Raw genomic sequence first — 19,525 nt, 5'->3', positions numbered from 1 at the left:
GAGCTCAAGAGTCAAATAAAGGAGCTATTGGGGAAACAGTTCATACGACCTAGTACTTCGTCTTGGGGAACGCCAATGTTGCTGGTGAAGAAGAAGGATGTTGGTAAACCCTTTGAGGTTTACTGTGATGCCTGTCATCTAGGTTTGGGTTGTGTGTTGATGCAAGAGAGGAAGGCAGTGGCATATGCTTCGAGGCAACTTAAGGTGCACGAGAGAAACTACCCCACTCATGACTTGGAGTTGGCAGCTATAGTGTTTGCCTCGAAGATCTGGAGGCACTATCTTTATGGTGCCCAGTTTCGTGTGTTCAACGACCACAAAAGTCTCAAGTATCTATTTGACCAAAAGGAGTTGAACATGAGACTAAGGAGGTTGATGGAATTTCTGAAGGACTATGATTTCAAACTGCTATATCATCCAGGGAAGGCAAATGTGATGGCAGATGCCTCAAGTAGGAAGACAGAGCATACTACACACCTTATGATCAAGGAAGTGGAGCTACTAGAGAAATTCAGGTATATGAAGCTAGAGGTGGAATTGGGAACTAGGTTCATTAGATGTAGCACTCTGACTATATCTAGTGACTTCTTGAACTTAGTCCAAGAAAGACAATTAGCGGATGCTAGTTTGGCAGAAGTGAGAGAACAACTTGGATCAGGTGAAGTGAAGGATTTTTCCTTGGGTAATGATGGTATACTAAGGTTCCATGGTAGAGTGTGTGTACTTGATGATGCTGAGGTAAAGAGGCTAATCCTTGAGGAAAGACATAAGAGTCGTCTTAGTTTGCATCCTGACATGACTAAGATGTATCAGGATCTCAAGGAGACCTTCTAGTGGCAATGGATGAAGAAGGATGTGGCTCAGTTTTTATCAGCTTGTTTGACATGTCAGAAGGCAAAGGTAGAGCATCAAAGGCCCGGTGTAATCCTACAACCTTTGGACATACCAGTATGGAAATGGGATAGCATAACTATGGACTTTGTGACCCATTTGCCACAAACCTTCAGAGGTCATGATACGATCTGGGTTATAGTGGACTGATTGACCAAGAACGCTTATTTCTTGGCAATGCATATGAGGATGTCCATGGCCAAGGTGGCCCAGCTATACATTAAGGAGATTGTGAGGTTACATGGGGTGTCGTCGAGTATAGTTTCAGATAGGGATCCGAGGTTCACTTCACGGTTTTGGCAAACTTTGTAGAGTGCTTTGGCTAGCAAACTAACCATGAGTTCAGCCTATCATCCCCAAACCGATGGCCAATCAGAGAGAACGATTCAGTCGCTTGAGGATTTATTGAGAACATACGTGCTGGATCACTTGGGTGCGTGGGACAAAGTATTACCATTGATAAATTTCACCTACAACAACAGTTTTCATGCGAGCATTGGCATGGCGCCATATGAGACTCTATATGGCAGGAAGTGTAGGACCCCTCTGTGTTGGTATCAAGATAGGGAAGCAGTGCTCGTTGGACCAGAATTGTTAGAACAGAATACTAAGAAAGTGAGAATGGTGAGGGATAGGATGCATGCCTCTTAGAGTAGGTAGAAGGCGTATGTTGATTGTAGGAGGATACCCTTGGAATTCGTGGCTAGAGATCATGTGTTCTTAAGGGTGACCCGAACCATTGGTGTAAGAAGGGCTCTCTGCTCAAGGAACCTTTCTCCTAAGTTCCTTGGCCCTTACCAGATCTCAAGGAGGATTGGGTCTGTGGCTTACGAGATTGCTTTGCCTCCTCAGTTAGCCAATCTTCATCCGATGTTCTATGTCTCACAGTTGAGGAAGTATGTCTTTGACCCATCTCAGGTGTTGGAAGTCGAGGATGTACAAATAAAGGCGGATCTCACTATGGAAGTACCACCTATCTCTTTAGAGGATAGCCGAGTTGAGACACATCAGGGAAAACCAGTCTATCTAGTCAAAGTCATCTAGGACCTAAGGACAAGTGACTTTACTTAGGAGTTAAAGGAGGATATGAGAAAGTCACATCAGCATTTGTTTTCCTGGTAAGTCTTCATATTTGAGGTCGAAAACTTTTGTTGTTAGGGAGAATGTAAGGCCCACTTATTATTCTGCCCCAATGTTTAAAGGTTGCCCCAATTTATTGAGCCTAAAGCTGGCCTATGGGGTACCTAAAACCCCCAAAATAGTCCTAACACCCTCATTCTTCTATTTTCCAAAAATGAACCAGCACTCCTCCCTCTCTTAGAGCTACAACAACTCTCTGCTAGGGTTTGGTCTCTAGTCCTTTGTCAAGTTCGCTCAAGCTCATTCTACTCCATGTAAGTTGACCTTCAGCCCTTATAGTTTTCCCTTTAACTCTATTTTTTTTGTGTGGACCAATAGAGATTCATGGGTTTAACCTCGCTTTTCCGTCAGGGTTAGTGTTTCTAGCTTTTAAACCTACTCTTGAAGTTTTTGTGTTTCTTCAGTGAACACCGGTGTCTTCCTCTAACCTCTACTCAAGTAAGGGAAGCTAGGGTTCATACGTTTTTACTATTTCTTGCCTGTTTCGACTTTATTTCTTGTCTATATGAGTTGTATGCTGTCTTGGTTGTCTGAAATGCTTGGAAAGTGCTATTTGGTATGAGTGGTCTATTGATGCGTGTTGTAACAGTGGCGAAATCTACTATTTTCGCCCAAGCGAGCTTGTCTCACCTAGGCGAGAATAACAGGAATTGGCCCATGTTCCTGCTCGAGCTCTCGTTCAGGCAGAGAACTCTGGTTTTGAGCGAGTGTTATCTCGCTCACGCGAGAGGGGCTCGCCTAAGCTAGAACTCATGAGAACCTATTTATGTTTTGCTTGGTTGTGGCTCAGGCGAGAGATCTTACCCTTGAGCGAAGAGCAGTTTCGCTTAGGCAAGGAGGTCTCGCCCAAGCGAGAGCTCACGAACACTGCAATGGTATTTTTTGGTAGTTTCGCCTAAGCGAGGACCTGCAGGTTGAGCGAAATACCTCTTTCGCCTGAGCTAGGGTCCATGGCTTGAGCAAGATTGGTGCAGGGATTTGCTCTATGACTATTCTCCTCTTTATTTTTGGTTGATGAACATTGGTGTGATTTGATTACTCTATTAAAGCATGAATTGGGTGAATATGCATGAGGAAAATGGTTTATGGGTTGTAATTGATGAATTTGGCATGATCTTGGCATGTAACATGAATGAGATGGTTGGTTATAAATGTTGACATGGAATTGGTATGGATAATGACTTTATGTTGGTTGGAGAAACATGATGTTGGTGTGGTCAAGACGTAATTCCATGAAGGTTTCGTGGTAGTGCCTCATTGATCAAGACGTAATTCCATGGATCTAGGTGAGATCTCATGGTGGTGCCTCATTGGTCAAGCTTAACTTGTCCTAATATACTGGATGTAGCTCAGATTTGAGTGAACCAGTATAAAAACCATTGTGTGATTTTCTCTCCCTTACCTTGCACTTCATTTAATCTTCAAGAAAACTCATTCAATCAATCTTTGTAAGTTTTCTGTGTGATTTGATGTAATATGGTGGTGCAATTAAGTTTGATATATCAAATGGAACCAATCTTGTATTGTAATGCATTCTGTTTGCGTGATTTTAGTGATTTGTGTTTTATTCTAGAATTTCCCAGAATATCAGTTTTTTGATTTTATTGCAAGATTTCCCAGAATATCAGTTTCCATGAGTGTGTGTATATGGAAGCTTGGAAGAGATGAAGATAGCATGGTGTTTGGTTGGGTGTATGTGAGTTTGCTAGGGAGAGATAAAGCCAATTCATGAAGAAGGAATCCTAGAGTAGTCTAGAAGAGAAGACTAATCTAGAAAGAGCTCAAATAGGTGAAGTGTGCTCTCATTTTGGTAGAAATTCTTTACTCAAATTCAAGTTAGATTTACATGAGGTAAGCCCTTCTATTTATAGGCTTGAAGGAAAGAAAGGTGTCTCCAAAAAAGAAGAGGGAAAATGGTCTAGAAACTTAAAAATTAGAGCTAAAAGGTGAGCATGTGCAAGGTGTGACTTGTAGTTCTTTGCAATGAACCCTAATCACAAAAATAAGTACAATGTCAAAAATAAAATAAAGTTTCCTGAAAAGCAATTTAGCACTGGTGAACAATGGATTAATTGTGGAGTGAATGATTAACCCTAACTCTAGATACCATATTGAAGTAAAAGAGAGAGACATTGGCTAAATCCCTTTTGTAAAATACACATAAAGTAATATATTTGTAATACAAAAATCATATAGAAAATTGTTGGCACAAGCAATCTTGAAGCAAATAATTGATAAAACCATGTGCATGAAGATCTTAAGTGTTTGATGAAGATTGATGAAGATCCTCTTGAAGATTAACTTTTAGTGTGTTAAATATGTATATAACATGTTAAATGTAATGTGTTAGTGTTATATCTTGTTGGTAGGCTATATGACATAGGTTAGATGTCTTGTGTGCCTTAGTGTGTCTCTTTTAATCAGTTAAAATGGGTTTTAACAGGTTTAAAGGCTTGTTGTATATAGTTTCTGGTATGAAGGCATTCAGTTAGTTGAATTATTTTTTAATCGACTAATTTCACTTAAGTTAGGTGATATCAGTTGACTGTACGAAAAATTCAATCGACTATTTTCACTTAAACCAGACTATATAAGCTGTGTTTTCGCGAGCAGAGCTGCGAATATGAGTTTTTGAGCACGAAACTTTGTCATTCATCTCTGGAAAGCTCTCTCTCTGTAATACATAGCTACAACTCGTGTTTTGAAGATCTTGGTTTATCTTAGAGGCATTTGGCTTGTGAGTAGCTTGAAGAACACATGTATGGTTGGCTAGGGACAACCACCATCAGGTTTGGATGTTCTTATGCCTCCGGTTGGTTTGCCTAATGTGATTTCAGGTCTGCAAGTGTGATTCTTGTAGGGTGTGTGTCTAGATTTTTGTAAGTCAAAAATCTTGTGAGTTTTGTTGTTTAAAAGTGTAATCTGGGTGTGTGATTTGTAAAACTTTTGAATATAGTAGAAACCAGGCTCAGGTTGTCCTGGTAAACTGGATGTAGCTCTATGATTGAGTCAACCAGTATAAAAACAGTTGTGCATTCTTCTTTCCCTCATCTCACTCTCTTTGAAACTCTTTAAAAACTCAAGAAAACCAAGCAATTTGATCTTTGGTGTGATTTAATGCATTCTTGTGTAATCTGAGGCTTTATACTTGTTATAAATATTGATTGGAACAAGTCTTGTATGTAAAAGAATGTTGTTTGAGTTAAATTTTTGAATTCTTCATTTTGCATAATTCTCCAGTATTTTACCCGACTGATTTGTTTTTTTAATCGACTGTTTCATAACATCAAGAACAATTTAGTCTGCTATTTTAAATTTTAATCGGTTGAAAGTGTACTGGTATGTTGCATTTACATCTAAATTTCATGTCTATTAGATTCAATTGAAAAGAGGTTTAAGCTTTCGAAAAAGTTTTATAAAGCCAATTCAATCTCCCGTCTTGGCTAAACTCACCATTTCAAAACTAACATAAATAAGTATTAAACCCATTTCATAATCACCACAAATGACATGATATTTGACAATAGGGTTAAGTATGTTTTTAGTCCCTAAAATTGGATTTCTTCCTTGTCTGAAACTTCGATACATTTTGGTCCCTAAATTTTAAAAATGAATGAATATTGTCCTTTTAACTCAATTACATTAACTTTGTTGAGGTGTCGAATGCATTTCCCAGCAGATATTGAATCAAGAATGTGTTAAAAAGTATATACAACTTCAATAGTAACATAAAATGTGTTCGACACGTAGAAAAAAGTTAACATAATTGGATTAAAAAAATTATATTCATTAATTTTTAAAGTTTAGAACCCAAAATATATTAAAGTTTCATATAGAAACAAATTTCAATTTTGGATTAAAGTTTAAGGACTAAAAAATACCTAACCCTTAATAATATTTCATAATTTATACAATAACAATAATATCTAACAGTATCTAACAATATTTTATAATTAATATCTAATACTATCTAAATATATTTGTAATGAATTATATTAAAAAAACTATTCAATAGAGCATGTGAATAAATTGTGTTTACCAAAAATGTTACCAATAAATTGAAAGGTGTCGGTTGGTTATCCATCCATAATAAGAAGAAAAAAAATTATAACGAATCTTTGCTTTTGACTCAGTGTTATATCTGATTTTATCACTTTAAAAAACCATTTTTCTTAGTTTTTGTTTTTAAATCTAGCAATGATACATCATATTCAATATATTAGACAAATAAAATACGAGCTATTTTTCTTAAACCAATTACACAAATATAATGTGAATTTGAGACAAGTAATATTTATTTCGTCATTATATAGCAATTAATTGGGTGATAACTTTTATTTGTAATTATTAATATCATATAATATATTTCGATATGGTGCAATAATTTCAAATAAGAAAATATATATGGTGCAATAATTCTTCATCTCCATGATTGCTTTTGGACCACTTTTTACCACAAATCCTCGGTTTAATGATAAAGAAGGTATCTAATGATATTTTTTATGAGTTAAACTTGCACTATAGGCAAAGCATTAACACGAGTTTAACGGAAAACAAATATTAAAGTGGAATTTGCGCATCTTTAATTTCCAAAATAATCATACACATGCATACACTTAGCTAATTGCTATTTCGAATTCTCCATCAATGTCTCCTTACTGAGTGAAAGAATGCAGTTGTCTTCCACTATGGCCCCATTGACATAAGTGTTGAAAAAGAGAGAAAAGGAAGAAAAAATTATTTTAATCATATACCTTTCATATTTGTTTATTAATGGGTCTTTTGTAAGAGTGAATTATTTGGGAAACAACAGCATCGAAACATGAGCTCAACTTATATAAAAAATTCACTTCACTTCCAATTCAAAATCTTAAAACAATGAGTTTATGGGTCCTTATCTTTATATGATACTCAACTTAATCTAACCACCCATTAATGTCTAGTTCCACCTCGACTAAAGATAAGACAAGTTTATAATATATAAATGGGTGCAAACCTCGTCTTACAAGTCACTTTTATAAGGTTGAGTTAGTCTTAAAGTTCACTTTTTAACACCAATAGAAGCATTTCAAATCACGAGTACCCCTTACTTATAATGCCTTTCAAACCACGGGTATGTGCTTGCCTCACCCTCAGTCCGGAAGACTTTCGATAGAGAGACTCATCTAAGCCGATCACCAAGACAAACCTTCGACTTTGATACCACTTATGAGTCTTTTGAAGGAGGATCACCAGGAGAGGCACACCTACATGTACATAAAGGTGTGTATGTGCACCCTTTGGTATTGTTAAAATTATTACTAAGTATTTGAAAAAAAATTAGTTTGCTCCCTAATCTTATATATTTGAACCCATTGGTCACTACTCTATGATACACATGTATGTAGTTGAGAATGTATAAATACACTACTTGATTGGTCCCTACTAACTTAAGGTCTTAAATCTACCACTAGGAAGATACAACTTCAATGAGATAGGAGTTTAACCCACATAAGGGATTGACGCCACCTTAACCCAAAATCTTAAGACATTGACTTTATGGGTCTGCATCCTTATATAATGTTCAACTTTCTTATTTTTAATCAATAGTGAAGTTAGACTGACTTGGATGCCCATCATTTGTAAATATTGCTTAGAAAAGGCTTTTAATATTTTCATCTTACATGAAAATGATAAAAAAATTCGTACTTGGATATTGGAGGTAGAATATTAACTGCATGATATCTAAAATCAATAAGTGCATAAAGTGGATAGAAGTATTTAATAATTCACTTGTTAATGGATTTACTACAACATTTTTTGAAATTATTGACAAAATATTACAAACGAATATATTTTCAACGGTAAATATGAATTACCAAGGAATTTTACTGATGAATTTTGGTATTTTAATTATCGACAAAAAAATATGTCGGTAAAACATATATTAGTTATCGACGAAAAAATCTGTCCAGAAAATCTATCAATAACGCAAGTTTCAATTATCGACGAAAATTTTTGTCGCTAATTAAAATATTTTACTATTGACACATGTACAGACAGATTAATTCATTGGTAAAAAGTTTGGAAATTTCACGCCTAAAATTTTCCTTAAAAGGGTATACGTCAGATTGGAAGGTAATAGAAAAAAAAGAGAAGAAAAAGAAGAAGAAGAAAAGGAAGAAGAAAGGAGAAGAAGAGGAAAAAGAAGGGGGACGCATGATGGTGGCAAGACAGCAATAGTGACGAGAGGGTGGCACAGTGGCAGCGCGATGGTTTGCAACGGTGGAGCAACGAAGACACAGTGGTGGCCTGACGATGGTTGTTAAGGAGAAAGAGAAAAAGAGGAAGAAAGAAGAAAGAGTGAGAGAAAAAGTTGGGGAAGGAAAAGCAAGAGGAGAAACTGACAGTGACGATGGCGGTGATGGCGATGAAGGTGGTGGTGACGAATCTACCAAAATAGGGTGGAAGAGGTTTTGGAAGAAAAAAAAATGAAAACAAAAACCATAAACAGATGAAGGAGGAGGAGGGATGAGGAGGAAGAAGATGAACTTGTTCGCATAATTTACCAACAAATTTTTTGGTGAGTTATTATCGACGAATTTTTTTGTTGATAATCAAAGACTTTTCTCCGTCGATAATTATGGACAGATTTTTCTATTGGTAATTATTGACGGAATAAGATTTCTGTCCATAAAAATTTACCGACAAGAGTATTAGGGATAAATTTTGAGTGTTGGTAATTTTGATTTATCGACAAATTTTACATATTATCGACAGTTTTTGATTGTCGGTAATATCATTTTTTCTTCTAGTAATTAGGTGCGAATATCATTGTATCCGATCTAAATAAATGTTATCTAATAATAAACATTAATTAATTTAATTTGATTTTTTTTTTAAATCATATGATCAAAATGAACGTATTAGTAATAGAAATATCAATAATTCAAGAATTTCTTAAAATTTTACTTCGTATATTTGTAATTTTTTATTTGAACATATGAAATTGAATTTAGTTTTAAAAAGGTTAGTTTTTTTGAAACCTATATTTTAGTACAACTCATTTAAGTTTAGTTTTTAAAAAATCAAATTTATTTATATTAATAATTTAGTTATAATTTTATTTAAATTGTATTTTCAAATTAATTTATTAATTGTTTTATCTAAGTTTATATTTTAAAGACTTAGTTTAAATAATTTTATATAAAATTAAAAAATGTAAAAAATATTCGAAGGTATATGTAAATAATCATACATATAAACAGAATAAACTAAAATTTGTAACGGATATTTAGAAATTTGAAACAAGACCAGTACTAAGTAAGCATTACTCATAACTGCTCCCAATCAGTTACCCTCCCTAATCTCACCTTTAAACTATGTTTGGTTAAAAAAAAAGGAGAAAGATTAAGAAATCAATAAAAAATGAGAAAAAGAAAGAAAGAAAGAGAACTTTACTTGGAAAACACTTTCATAATATTATAAAACATCTTATATGAACTAGTTTATGTGTTTAAGATGTAATAATCTCTTAACATACATTTACTGTAAGGCCCCATTTTATTTCTGTCCTAAAGTTGGTGGGCTGCCCTTGTAAGTGGGTCTAAGGCCGGCCCAAAGTATAAAGTCCTTAGGTCTGCCCTAATTCCACACTCACTCTCACTTTGCTGAAATAGATCTCCCAAACCCTTTGAGCAGCCGCAATCACCTCCGCTAGGGTTCAATCTTTGGTCTCCGCCGCGCTTGTTCAAGCTAGCTCCGCCCCGTGTAAGTTGTTTCCACCCCAGACCTCTTTTGTTAGCACTGTTATTTCGGATTTCCATTTGGGACCGTACTAGGTAGCTTCGTTTCACAATATTCTTTTGTTTCCAGCTTGCTAAACTACTGTAGGAGCTATTGTGGACTCTGTTCGTGCCCAAAAACCCAACTGTTAGTCTTTTTCCAGGTACGGGAAGTCAGGGTTTGAGCTAGGTTGTTTGTTTCCTGTCGTTCCTTGAGTTTGCGAACTGTTTGCATGGATTAAATCATTGTTCTGGATGTGAGGGCTGTTTTGTGTGTTTTGTTAGGCTGGATGATGAATCTGTTGCAGGTGAAACCAGGGCGAGAACTGATAATCTCGCCCAGGTGAGTCGGACTTGCCCAGGCGAGTTTGGAGGAGGCTCGCCCAGACCTTTTTTTCGCGAAAAGTCGCCCAGGCGACCTGCTCAACAGTTTGAGCGAGCGAACCACTCGCTCAGGCGAGAGGTGTCTCGCCTAAGCGAGATCCCGCGTGTGCTCCTGGCCCTTTCTTGAGCCCTCGCCTAGGCGAAGAGGGACTCGCCTGAGCGAGTGTGTCTCGCCTGAGCGAGATCCTTCAGCCCTGAGCGAGGGGCTGGGCGAGGCAGGGTGCAGTTTGGATGTTTGGTTGTTCCTGGATGGTTAGTATTGGTTTAGAAATGAATGGTATAATGAGAAATATGTATATAATGGGATGTTATGTATGCTTGGCATGATTCGTGAATTGTGTATGACGGGTTGGGTATGATATTGGCATGTGAAATGAATGAGTGGTTTGGAACTAAAGGAACATGGTATTGATATGAGATGAGACCCTAGACTCATGGGGTGGTGATGACCAGATGTATAGATTCAAAAAGTGATGCGTATAAGGAATAAATCTCAGGGATTGGTATAGAATTGTAAACATGATTTTTTATGTTCTCCTACTTTTATGAATGTTGGTCCGTGTCAGCGTGTAATTCCTTGGGGTCTCTAGGTGAGACCTCCGGGGCTACGCTTCAGTGGTCGGGACGTAATTCCATGGCCTCTGTTAGTGGGTGTCCATGGTGGTGCCCCATTTGTATAACTAGGTAAGGATTCAAGGTAAGGTTGTATCCTGACTCTCTGAGGAGCCAGTTAGTCTCACCTAGAGCGGACTGACTCCTGTGGTGAGAGTAGCAGGAGGCCTGAAATCCAGTAAAGGCTAACCTTGTGGTGAGGGAAATTTGATTCAATATAACACTTGTACTACATAGCTCAGGATCGAGCAGCTCGGGGATGAGCAGAGGTATCCACCACAAGTGCAGGCATACGCTGAATCCGACCAAGTTATATATATATATATCCGGATGAGTCGAGTCGAGTCGTAGTGTATTGAATGAAGAGTCATAACATGCTTGACTGTTACATGGATATGAGATGATGATAATGTATTTGATTGTATGATGTATATGCGTTAGCTCTAGCTTACCCGTTTGTTTGTATGGTTGTATTGTATGTGACTGTTCTTCTTGCGATGATCATCAATTTGATTGATGGGAGCAGATGGGCGAAGTTCTCGTGGTCAACAAGGAAATGGGGATTCCGCTTCTTAGCCATTAGGGTTGGAGTTTTCTTTGTGGTTACTTTAGGGCTATGGCCCATGTATCTCTTTATGCATTCCTACTCTACATTCATTGTTAGATTTGTATTCAGTTTTCCTTTGGCATCGTGGTGTGCCCGGTCGCTTTGTAGGGGTTGTGTTTGGAACCCCAAGACTACGCTACTATACTTTTATCACGTGACGTTTCTTTTAATTTCGTTAAATAATTAAATGGGACGTTACATTTATGGTATCAGAGCGGTCATTCCTTAGGTCTGTGGACTTGGGTTGTCCGCTTAGTTTTCTCTGTGTATCTCTGAGTGTTCAGTTAAAATTCTTGTCTTATCGAGCCTAACCAAGTGATTTTCTGTGTGCCAGTGGACTATGGCACCTCCTCGTCGAGCTTCTCAATCATCCCAGGGGGACGCACTAGATATCGCCAGAGCCATAGAGGCAATGGTAGCAGCTATGGCGTAGCAGAGTGCTGCGATGATGCAGCAGCATGAGGCATCCATGCAGCGACAGACGGCGTCGCTTGAGCAGCAGCAGGCAGTGATGTAGCAGATGAGGGCTGCGAGGGTAGCTGTTGAGGATGCTCATCGACAGCATATGGAGGCCCTCCGCCAGCTGGAGGAGAACAGGGCGGTTGCCCGTGTGTTGGGTCCTGAACCACGACCTACAGTTAGGGAGTGGAGTCTGGAGGACTTTCTGAAGCACCACCCGACGAAGTTTGACGGGAAGACTAGTCCTGACGTCGCAGACCAATGGCTGAAGGACCTGGAGCGCATTTATGATGCGAAGATGTGCCCTGCGGAGAACAGGTTGGCATTCTCCGTGTACATGCTCATGGGGGAGGCAGAGCATTGGTGGAGCAGCACTAGATCCATCCTGGAGGAGAAGGATGAGCTAGTGCCATGGGAGACTTTCAGAGAGAGATTCCTCTCAGAGTACTTCCCCGATAGCATCCGGTACGCCAAGGAGGTGGAGTTCCTCCAGTTGACCCAGGGAGGGAAGACTGTGACTGAGTACGCTGAGAGGTTCAAGCATCTCAGCCGCTTCTATACACTGCCACTTGACGAGGAGTGAAGATGCCGTAAGTTTGAGAATGGCCTCAGGGGAGATATTCGCTTGATGGTGGCACCCTTGTCCATCAAGGATTTTGCCGCTCTGGTAGGGAAGGCCAGGGTGATGGAGAAGATGAAGCGTGAGGTGGAAGGTCAGCGCCCACAGCAGCCACAGCCACCTTAGAGGATCGGTGGACCATCTGGGTCCAGGCCCAGACATGAGGAGAGGAGACCATATGATAGACCACACCATCAGCCTCAGGAGTCTAGGAGCTTTCCTCCTCAGCAAGGCCGAGTTCGGTGTTTCACGTGTGGAGGACCCCACCCGAGGTACGCTTGTCCACATAGGGATGGTTACCGTAGGTGTAACAACTGTGGCAAGGAAGGCCACTTTGGGAGGGATTGCCCCAACCTTGCCAGGGCAGCGACACGCCCTCCAGTTCAGACACCCCGGCAGCATCAGGGGGGAGACAGAGGCAACAGGCCTCAGGCGACGGGCAGGGTCTATGCCATGACCGGAGCTGAGGCTGCAGGTTCAGGTAACCTTGTTATGGGTTATTGTGTAATTTATGGGATGAGATGTTGTGTGCTATATGATTCTGGAGCGACACACTCTTTTGTGTCAAATGCATGTGTGGAACGGTTGGGTCTGCCGGTGCGCGAGCTGCAGTGTGAGCTTGCGGTGTCTACTCCGGCGTCAGGTTTGGCCAGGACGTCGTCCTTGTGTGCTAGACTTCCAGTGGAGGTAGAGGGACGCAGGTACAGGGTGAACTTAATCTGCCTACCTCTACAAGAGTTGGAGGTGATCTTAGGAATGGATGGGTTCTCTGCCAATCGCATTCTGATAGACTGTCGGGAGAAGAAGTTGTTGTTTCCCGACTCAGAGGAGCCTGAGTTGGTGTCTTCCCAGGGTGTTATGAGGGAACTACAGGACGGTGCGCAGTGCTACATGATTTTCACGCATATGGAGGTGGAGAGAGGAGAGGCAACGTCTGTGATACCAGTCTAGGATTTTGTGGATGTGTTTCTGGAGGAGGTACCAGGGTTGCCTCCCAGTAGAGAGGTGGAGTTCTCTATTGATCTAGTCCCAGGAACAAGCCCGGTCTCGATGGCCCCGTATCGCATGGCTCCGGCAGAGTTGGTAGAGCTCAAGAAACAGATAGAAGATCTGATGGAGAAACAGTTCATCCGACCCAGTACTTCACCTTGGGGAGCACCAGTGTTGTTGGTGAAGAAGAAGGACGGGAGTTCACGTCTGTGTATGGACTACAGGAAACTGAACAAGATGACGATCAAGAATAAGTAGCCGCTCCCGAGGATCGATGACTTGATGGATCAGTTGCATGGGTCATCAGTGTTCTCGAAGATAGATCTGCGATCGGGTTATCATCAGATCTTGGTAAGGGCTGATGATGTACAGAAGACAACCTTCAGGTCGAGGTATGGCCACTATGAGTACGTGGTTATGCCGTTTGGTGTGACCAACGCTCCAGTAGTGTTCATGGACTACATGAACAAGATCTTCTGGCCTTTCCTAGATAAGTTTGTCGTAGTATTCATAGACGACATCCTTATCTATTCCAGGACTGAGGAAGAGCATGCAGAACACCTGAGGTTGGTGCTTGGTGTTTTGAGGGAGAAACAGCTGTATGCCAAGTTGTCCAAGTGTGAGTTCTGGATGGATGAGGTTTAGTTCTTGGGGCATGTGATATCCGCCCAGGGGATTGCAGTGGACCCGGCAAAGGTCGAGGCGGTGGTTAAGTGGGAAAGTCCGAAGTCGGCCACAGAGATCAGAAGCTTTGTGGGGTTAGTGGGCTACTATAGGAGATTCATAGAGGGATTCTCCAAGATAGTGGCGCCTCTGACTTTGCTTACTCAGAAGGACCAACCTTTCACTTGGACGGACACGTGTGAGGAGAGCTTTCAAGAGCTAAAGAGGAGATTGACGAGTGCTCCTATATTAGTAATTCCGGATGTGGGGAAACCGTTTGAGGTCTACTGCGACGCGTCTCATCTTGGACTCGGTTGTGTCTAGGGATGGCAACGGGGCGGGGCGGGTACGGGTATCATGATCCCATCCCCATCCCCATAATAAAAATTCATCCCCATCCCCATCCCCAAACCCAACGGGTATACAACTTTTGACCCATCCCCATCCCCACCGGGTAACGGGTATTTTCTTATACCCATACCCATACCCATTTTTTTATTGTTCCATATATCAATTAAATATTTTTTATAAAAAAAAATTTAAAAATCACACCAACGGAATCATGATACTATCAAAATATTCAATATTAAAATAACATACTCTTTTTGATTTTCATGATGTCAAATATTAAGAAAAATATTATAATAGTATTAATCTCAAATTAAAGTATCAAATAACAACTAAATAAAATTCAAATAATTATATAAAAGCTAAAAAATTACACATTACTAAAATTTTATAATAACCAAAATATTTATTAATTTTACAAATGATCAGTGGTTTCATTTGCATTCGATCCACCTATACATAGAAAAAAAATGAAAAATTAGATATGATATAATAATTGAAATTGAAAATTTTAATTACTAGAATATAATGTACCTTCTTCATCAGATTCATTATCATAAATGAGTAAAGATAATTAAATGTGTGACCCAAATTTGAGAATATCCATTTGAACATAACATAACGGAAAAAAAAAATGTATAATTAAGATTATGATAAAAGGAAAAGTACCTTGAAGATCTGCTTAAACCTTAAAGAACAAGCCAAACAATTAAAAAAGAGTAAAAAAGTGTATAACCAAAGTAACAAAAAGAAGAGCTACAAAATAAGAGTCAAACATTTTCATGAAAATAAATAAATAAATAAAGATAATCAAATGTGTAACCTAAAAATTATTTCATAGAATGAAATTGAGGAACACCTATTTGAACATAACCATGTACAGAGAGTAAAAATTATGTAATAAGAAGAAGAAAAATTACCTTCAAAATTAAATCTTGATAAACAAACCAGACAATTGAGAGAGTAAACAAAGTGTATAACAAAAAACAAAGAGAATGAGAAATATGTTATATATATATATATATATATATATATTATATTATATTATATTATATATTATATTACTATGTATATATATATATTATATGTGTGGATATCTTATGTTTATATATATATATATAATTATTTATATATATTATATTATATTATATATTATATTATTATTACTATGTATATATATTATATGTGTGGATATATATATATATATATATATATATATATTTATAGATATATATTTATTTTAAGTATATATTATATTATATTATATAATAATATAAATATAATAATATATATTATATTATTATGTATATATATTATATGTATATGCGTAGATATTTTATGCTTTTATATATATATATATATATATATATATATATATATATTTCTTTTAAATTTTTATAAATTTGTAATGTTATAAATTTGTTTATAAAAGATCTCACTAGTTAAATGATTAATTTGTTTTATACGTATATATTATATATATTATATTATATTATTATGTATATATATTATATTATATTATATTATATTATATTATATTACATGTATATGTGTAAATATATATATATATATATATATATATATATATATATATAAAAGTATATTTTATTTATATGTATATATACTATATTATATTATATTATATTATATTATATTTTATGTGTAAATATATTATTTATTTATATATATTTTTTAGATTATTTAATAAATTATAAATAGTTTAGTAATTTAAGCGGGGACGGGTATTTGGGCGGGTATATATATATCCCCATCCCCATCCCCATCCCCAGTTGAAAATTTCGGGTATTACCCATACCCATACCCATACCCAGTCAAAGCGGGGATTCCCCGTCAAAACGGGGACGAGTTCGGGTGATACCCACGGGCACGGGTTTATTTGCCATCTCTAGTTGTGTCTTGATGCAGGAGAAGAAGGTTGTGGCATATGCTTCGAGGCAGGTTAAGATACATGAGCGTAATTACCCCACTCATGACCTAGAGTTGGCGGCTATAGTTTTTGCCTTAAAAATCTGAGGCACTATCTGTATGGTGCTCAGTTTCGGGTGTTCAGCGGCCACAAGAGTTTAAAGTACTTGTTTGATCAGAAGGAGCTGAACATGAGGCAGAGGAGGTGGATGGAATTCCTGAAGGATTATGACTTCGAGCTCCTATATCACCCGGGGAAGGCAAATGTGGTGGCAGATGCCTTGAGTAGGAAGACGGTACATACGGCACACCTTATGATTAAGGAGGTGGAACTACTAGAGAAATTCCGAGACATGAGGATACAGGTGGAGTTGGAGTCCGAGTCCATTAGGTGTAGTACCCTTACTATATCTAGTGACTTCTTGGACTCGATCAGAGAGAGGCAGTTGTTGGATGCGGGTCTGAACAGAGTTAGAGAACAGCTTGGATCAGATGAGGCTAGAGAATTTGCTTTGGGTGATGATGCTATACTGCAGTTTCAGGGTAGGTTATGCGTACCTGATGATGTAGAGGTGAGAAAGTTGATCTTGGAGGAAGGACACAAGAGTCGTCTTAGCTTGCATCCTGGCATGACTAAGATGTACCAGGACCTCAAGGAAACTTTCTGGTGGCAGGGGATGAAGAAGGATGTGGCGTAGTTTGTGTCCGCCTGTCTGACTTGTCAGAAGGCGAAGGTGGAGCACCAGAGACCTGGGGGAATTCTACAGCCTTTAGAGATACCAGTGTGGAAATGGGATAGCATCTCCATGGACTTCGTGACTCACCTTCCACGGACTTTTAGAGGACATGACACCATCTAGGTGATAGTAGATCGGTTGACCAAGAGCGCACACTTTTTGGCGATGAACTTGAGGATGTCCATGGCCAAGTTGGCCCAGTTGTACATTAGGGAGATAGTAAGACTTCATGGGGTGCCCTCGAGCATAGTTTCCGACAGAGACCCACGGTTCACATCCCGGTTTTGGCAGACGCTGCAAGGTGCTATGGGTAGCAAGCTCACAATGAGTTCAGCTTATCACCCTCAAACCGATGGTCAGTCTGAGAGGACGATCCAGTCATTAGAAGATTTGTTGAGAACTTGCATATTGGACCACCTGGGAGCTTGGGATGAGGTATTGCCTTTGATTGAGTTCACCTACAACAACAGTTTTCATGCGAGCATTGGCATGGCGCCATACGAGGCTCTTTACGGCAGGAGGTGTAGGACTCCTCTTTGCTGGTATCAGGATGGAGAAGCAGTGTTGGTTGGACCAGAGTTGTTAAAGCAGACCACCGAGAAGGTGAGGATGGTGAGAAATAGGATGTTGGCTTTGCAGAGTAGGCAGAAGGCCTATGCAGATCGTAGGAGGAGGCCTTTGGAATTTACAACGGGAGATCATGTGTTCTTGAGGGTAACCCGAACCACGGGCGTGGGAAGGGCTCTCCGCTCAAGGAAGCTTTCGCCCAAGTTTCTTGGCCCATATCAGATCACGAGGAGAATCGGGCCAGTGGCCTATGAGATAGCTTTGCCCCCGCAGTTGGCGAACCTTCATTCAGTGTTTCATGTGTCACAGCTGAGGAAGTATGTATTTGATCCGGTCCACGTGTTGGAGGCTGAGGATATACAGATCAGGGAAGATATCACAGTGGAAGTACCACCCATCGCTCTTGAGGATAGCAAGGTTGAGGAACGTCGTGAAAAGACCGTCAGTCTTGTCAAAGTCATCTGGGATCGGAAAATGGGTGACTCGACTTGGGAGTTAGAGGAGGACATGAGAAAATCACACCCACACTTGTTTACCTGGTGAGTCTTTATTTTCGAGGTCGAAAATTTTGTTGTTGGGGAGAATGTAAGGCCCCATTTTATTTCTGCCCTAAAGTTGGTGGGCTGCCCTTGTAAATGGGTCTAAGGCCAGCCCAAAGTATAAAGTCCTTAGGTCTGCCGTAATTCCACACTCACTCTCACTTTGCTGAAACAGATCTCCCAAACCCTTTGAGCAGCCGCAATCACCTCCGCTAGGGTTCAATCTTTGGTCTCCGCCGCGCTTGTTCAAGCTAGTTCCGCCCCGCGTAAGTTGTTTCCACCCCAGACCTCTTTTGTTAGCACTGTTATTTCGGATTTCCATTTGGGATCGTACTAGGTAGCTTCGTTTCACAATATTATTTTGTTTCCAGCTCGCTAAACTACTCTAGGAGCTACTGTGGACTCTGTTCGTGCCCAAAAACCAAACTGTTAGTCTTTTTCCAGGTACGGGAAGTCAGGGTTTGAGCTAGGTTGTTTGTTTCCTGTCGTTCCTTGAGTTTGCGAACTGTTTGCATGGATTAAATCATTGTTCTGGATGTGAGGGCTGTTTTGTGTGTTTTGTTGGGCTGGATGATGAATCTGTTGCAGGTGAAACCAGGGCGAGAACTGATAATCTCGCCCAGGTGAGTCGGACTTGCCCAGGCGAGTCTGGAGGAGGCTCGCCCAGACCTTTTTTTCGCGAAAAGTCGCCCAGGCGACCTACTCAACAGTTTGAGCGAGCGAACCACTCGCTCAGGCGAGAGGGGTCTCGCCTAAGCGAGATCCCACGTGTGCTCCTGCCCCTTTCTTGAGCCCTCGCCTAGGCGAAGAGGGACTCGCCTGAGCGAGTGCGTCTCGCCTGAGCGAGATCCTTCAGCCCTGAGCGAGGGGCTGGGCGAGGCAGGGTGCTTTTTGGATGTTTGGTTGTTCCTGGATGGTTAGTATTGGTTTAGAAATGAATGGTATAATGAGAAATATGTATATAATGGGATGTTATGTATGCTTGGCATGATTCGTGAATTGTGTATGACGGGTTGGGTATGATATTGGCATGTGAAAGGAATGAGTGGTTTGGAACTAAAGGAACATGGTATTGATATGAGATGAGACCCTAGACTCATGGGGTGGTGATGACCAGATGTATAGATTCAAAATGTGATGCGTATAAGGAATAAATCTCAGGGATTGATATAGAATTGTAAACATGATTTTTAATGTTCTCCTACTTTTATGAATGTTGGTCCGTGTCAGCGTGTAATTCCTTGGGGTCTCTAGGTGAGACCTCCGGGGCTACGCTTCAG

The 19,525-nt window shown here is 39.5% G+C and overlaps 1 protein-coding gene across 1 annotated transcript; it reads left to right on the top strand.

The window, feature by feature from the left end:
• The first annotated feature begins 1,086 nt into the window (after positions 1–1,086).
• On the top strand, positions 1,087–1,935 carry LOC114165439. Its single transcript, XM_028050064.1, has 2 exons — positions 1,087–1,172; positions 1,572–1,935. Exons 1-2 carry the CDS (start codon positions 1,087–1,089, stop codon positions 1,933–1,935), a joined length of 450 nt encoding a protein of 149 aa, XP_027905865.1.
• The last annotated feature ends 17,590 nt before the right edge of the window (positions 1,936–19,525 follow it).

Source organism: Vigna unguiculata, chromosome 10, assembly GCF_004118075.2.
Source record: "Vigna unguiculata cultivar IT97K-499-35 chromosome 10, ASM411807v1, whole genome shotgun sequence".
NCBI lineage: Eukaryota > Viridiplantae > Streptophyta > Magnoliopsida > Fabales > Fabaceae > Vigna > Vigna unguiculata.
This window is presented reverse-complemented; position numbering and strand designations above follow the sequence as displayed.

Coding starts and splice junctions, on each gene's coding strand:
- LOC114165439 (XM_028050064.1), top strand. CDS start 1,087: ATGGCCAAGGTGGCCCAGCTATACATTAAGGAGATTGTGAGGTTACAT. Junction 1,173..1,571: donor GTTTCAGATAGGGATCCGAG/GTTCACTTCACG, acceptor TGTTGATTGTAG/GAGGATACCCTTGGAATTCG.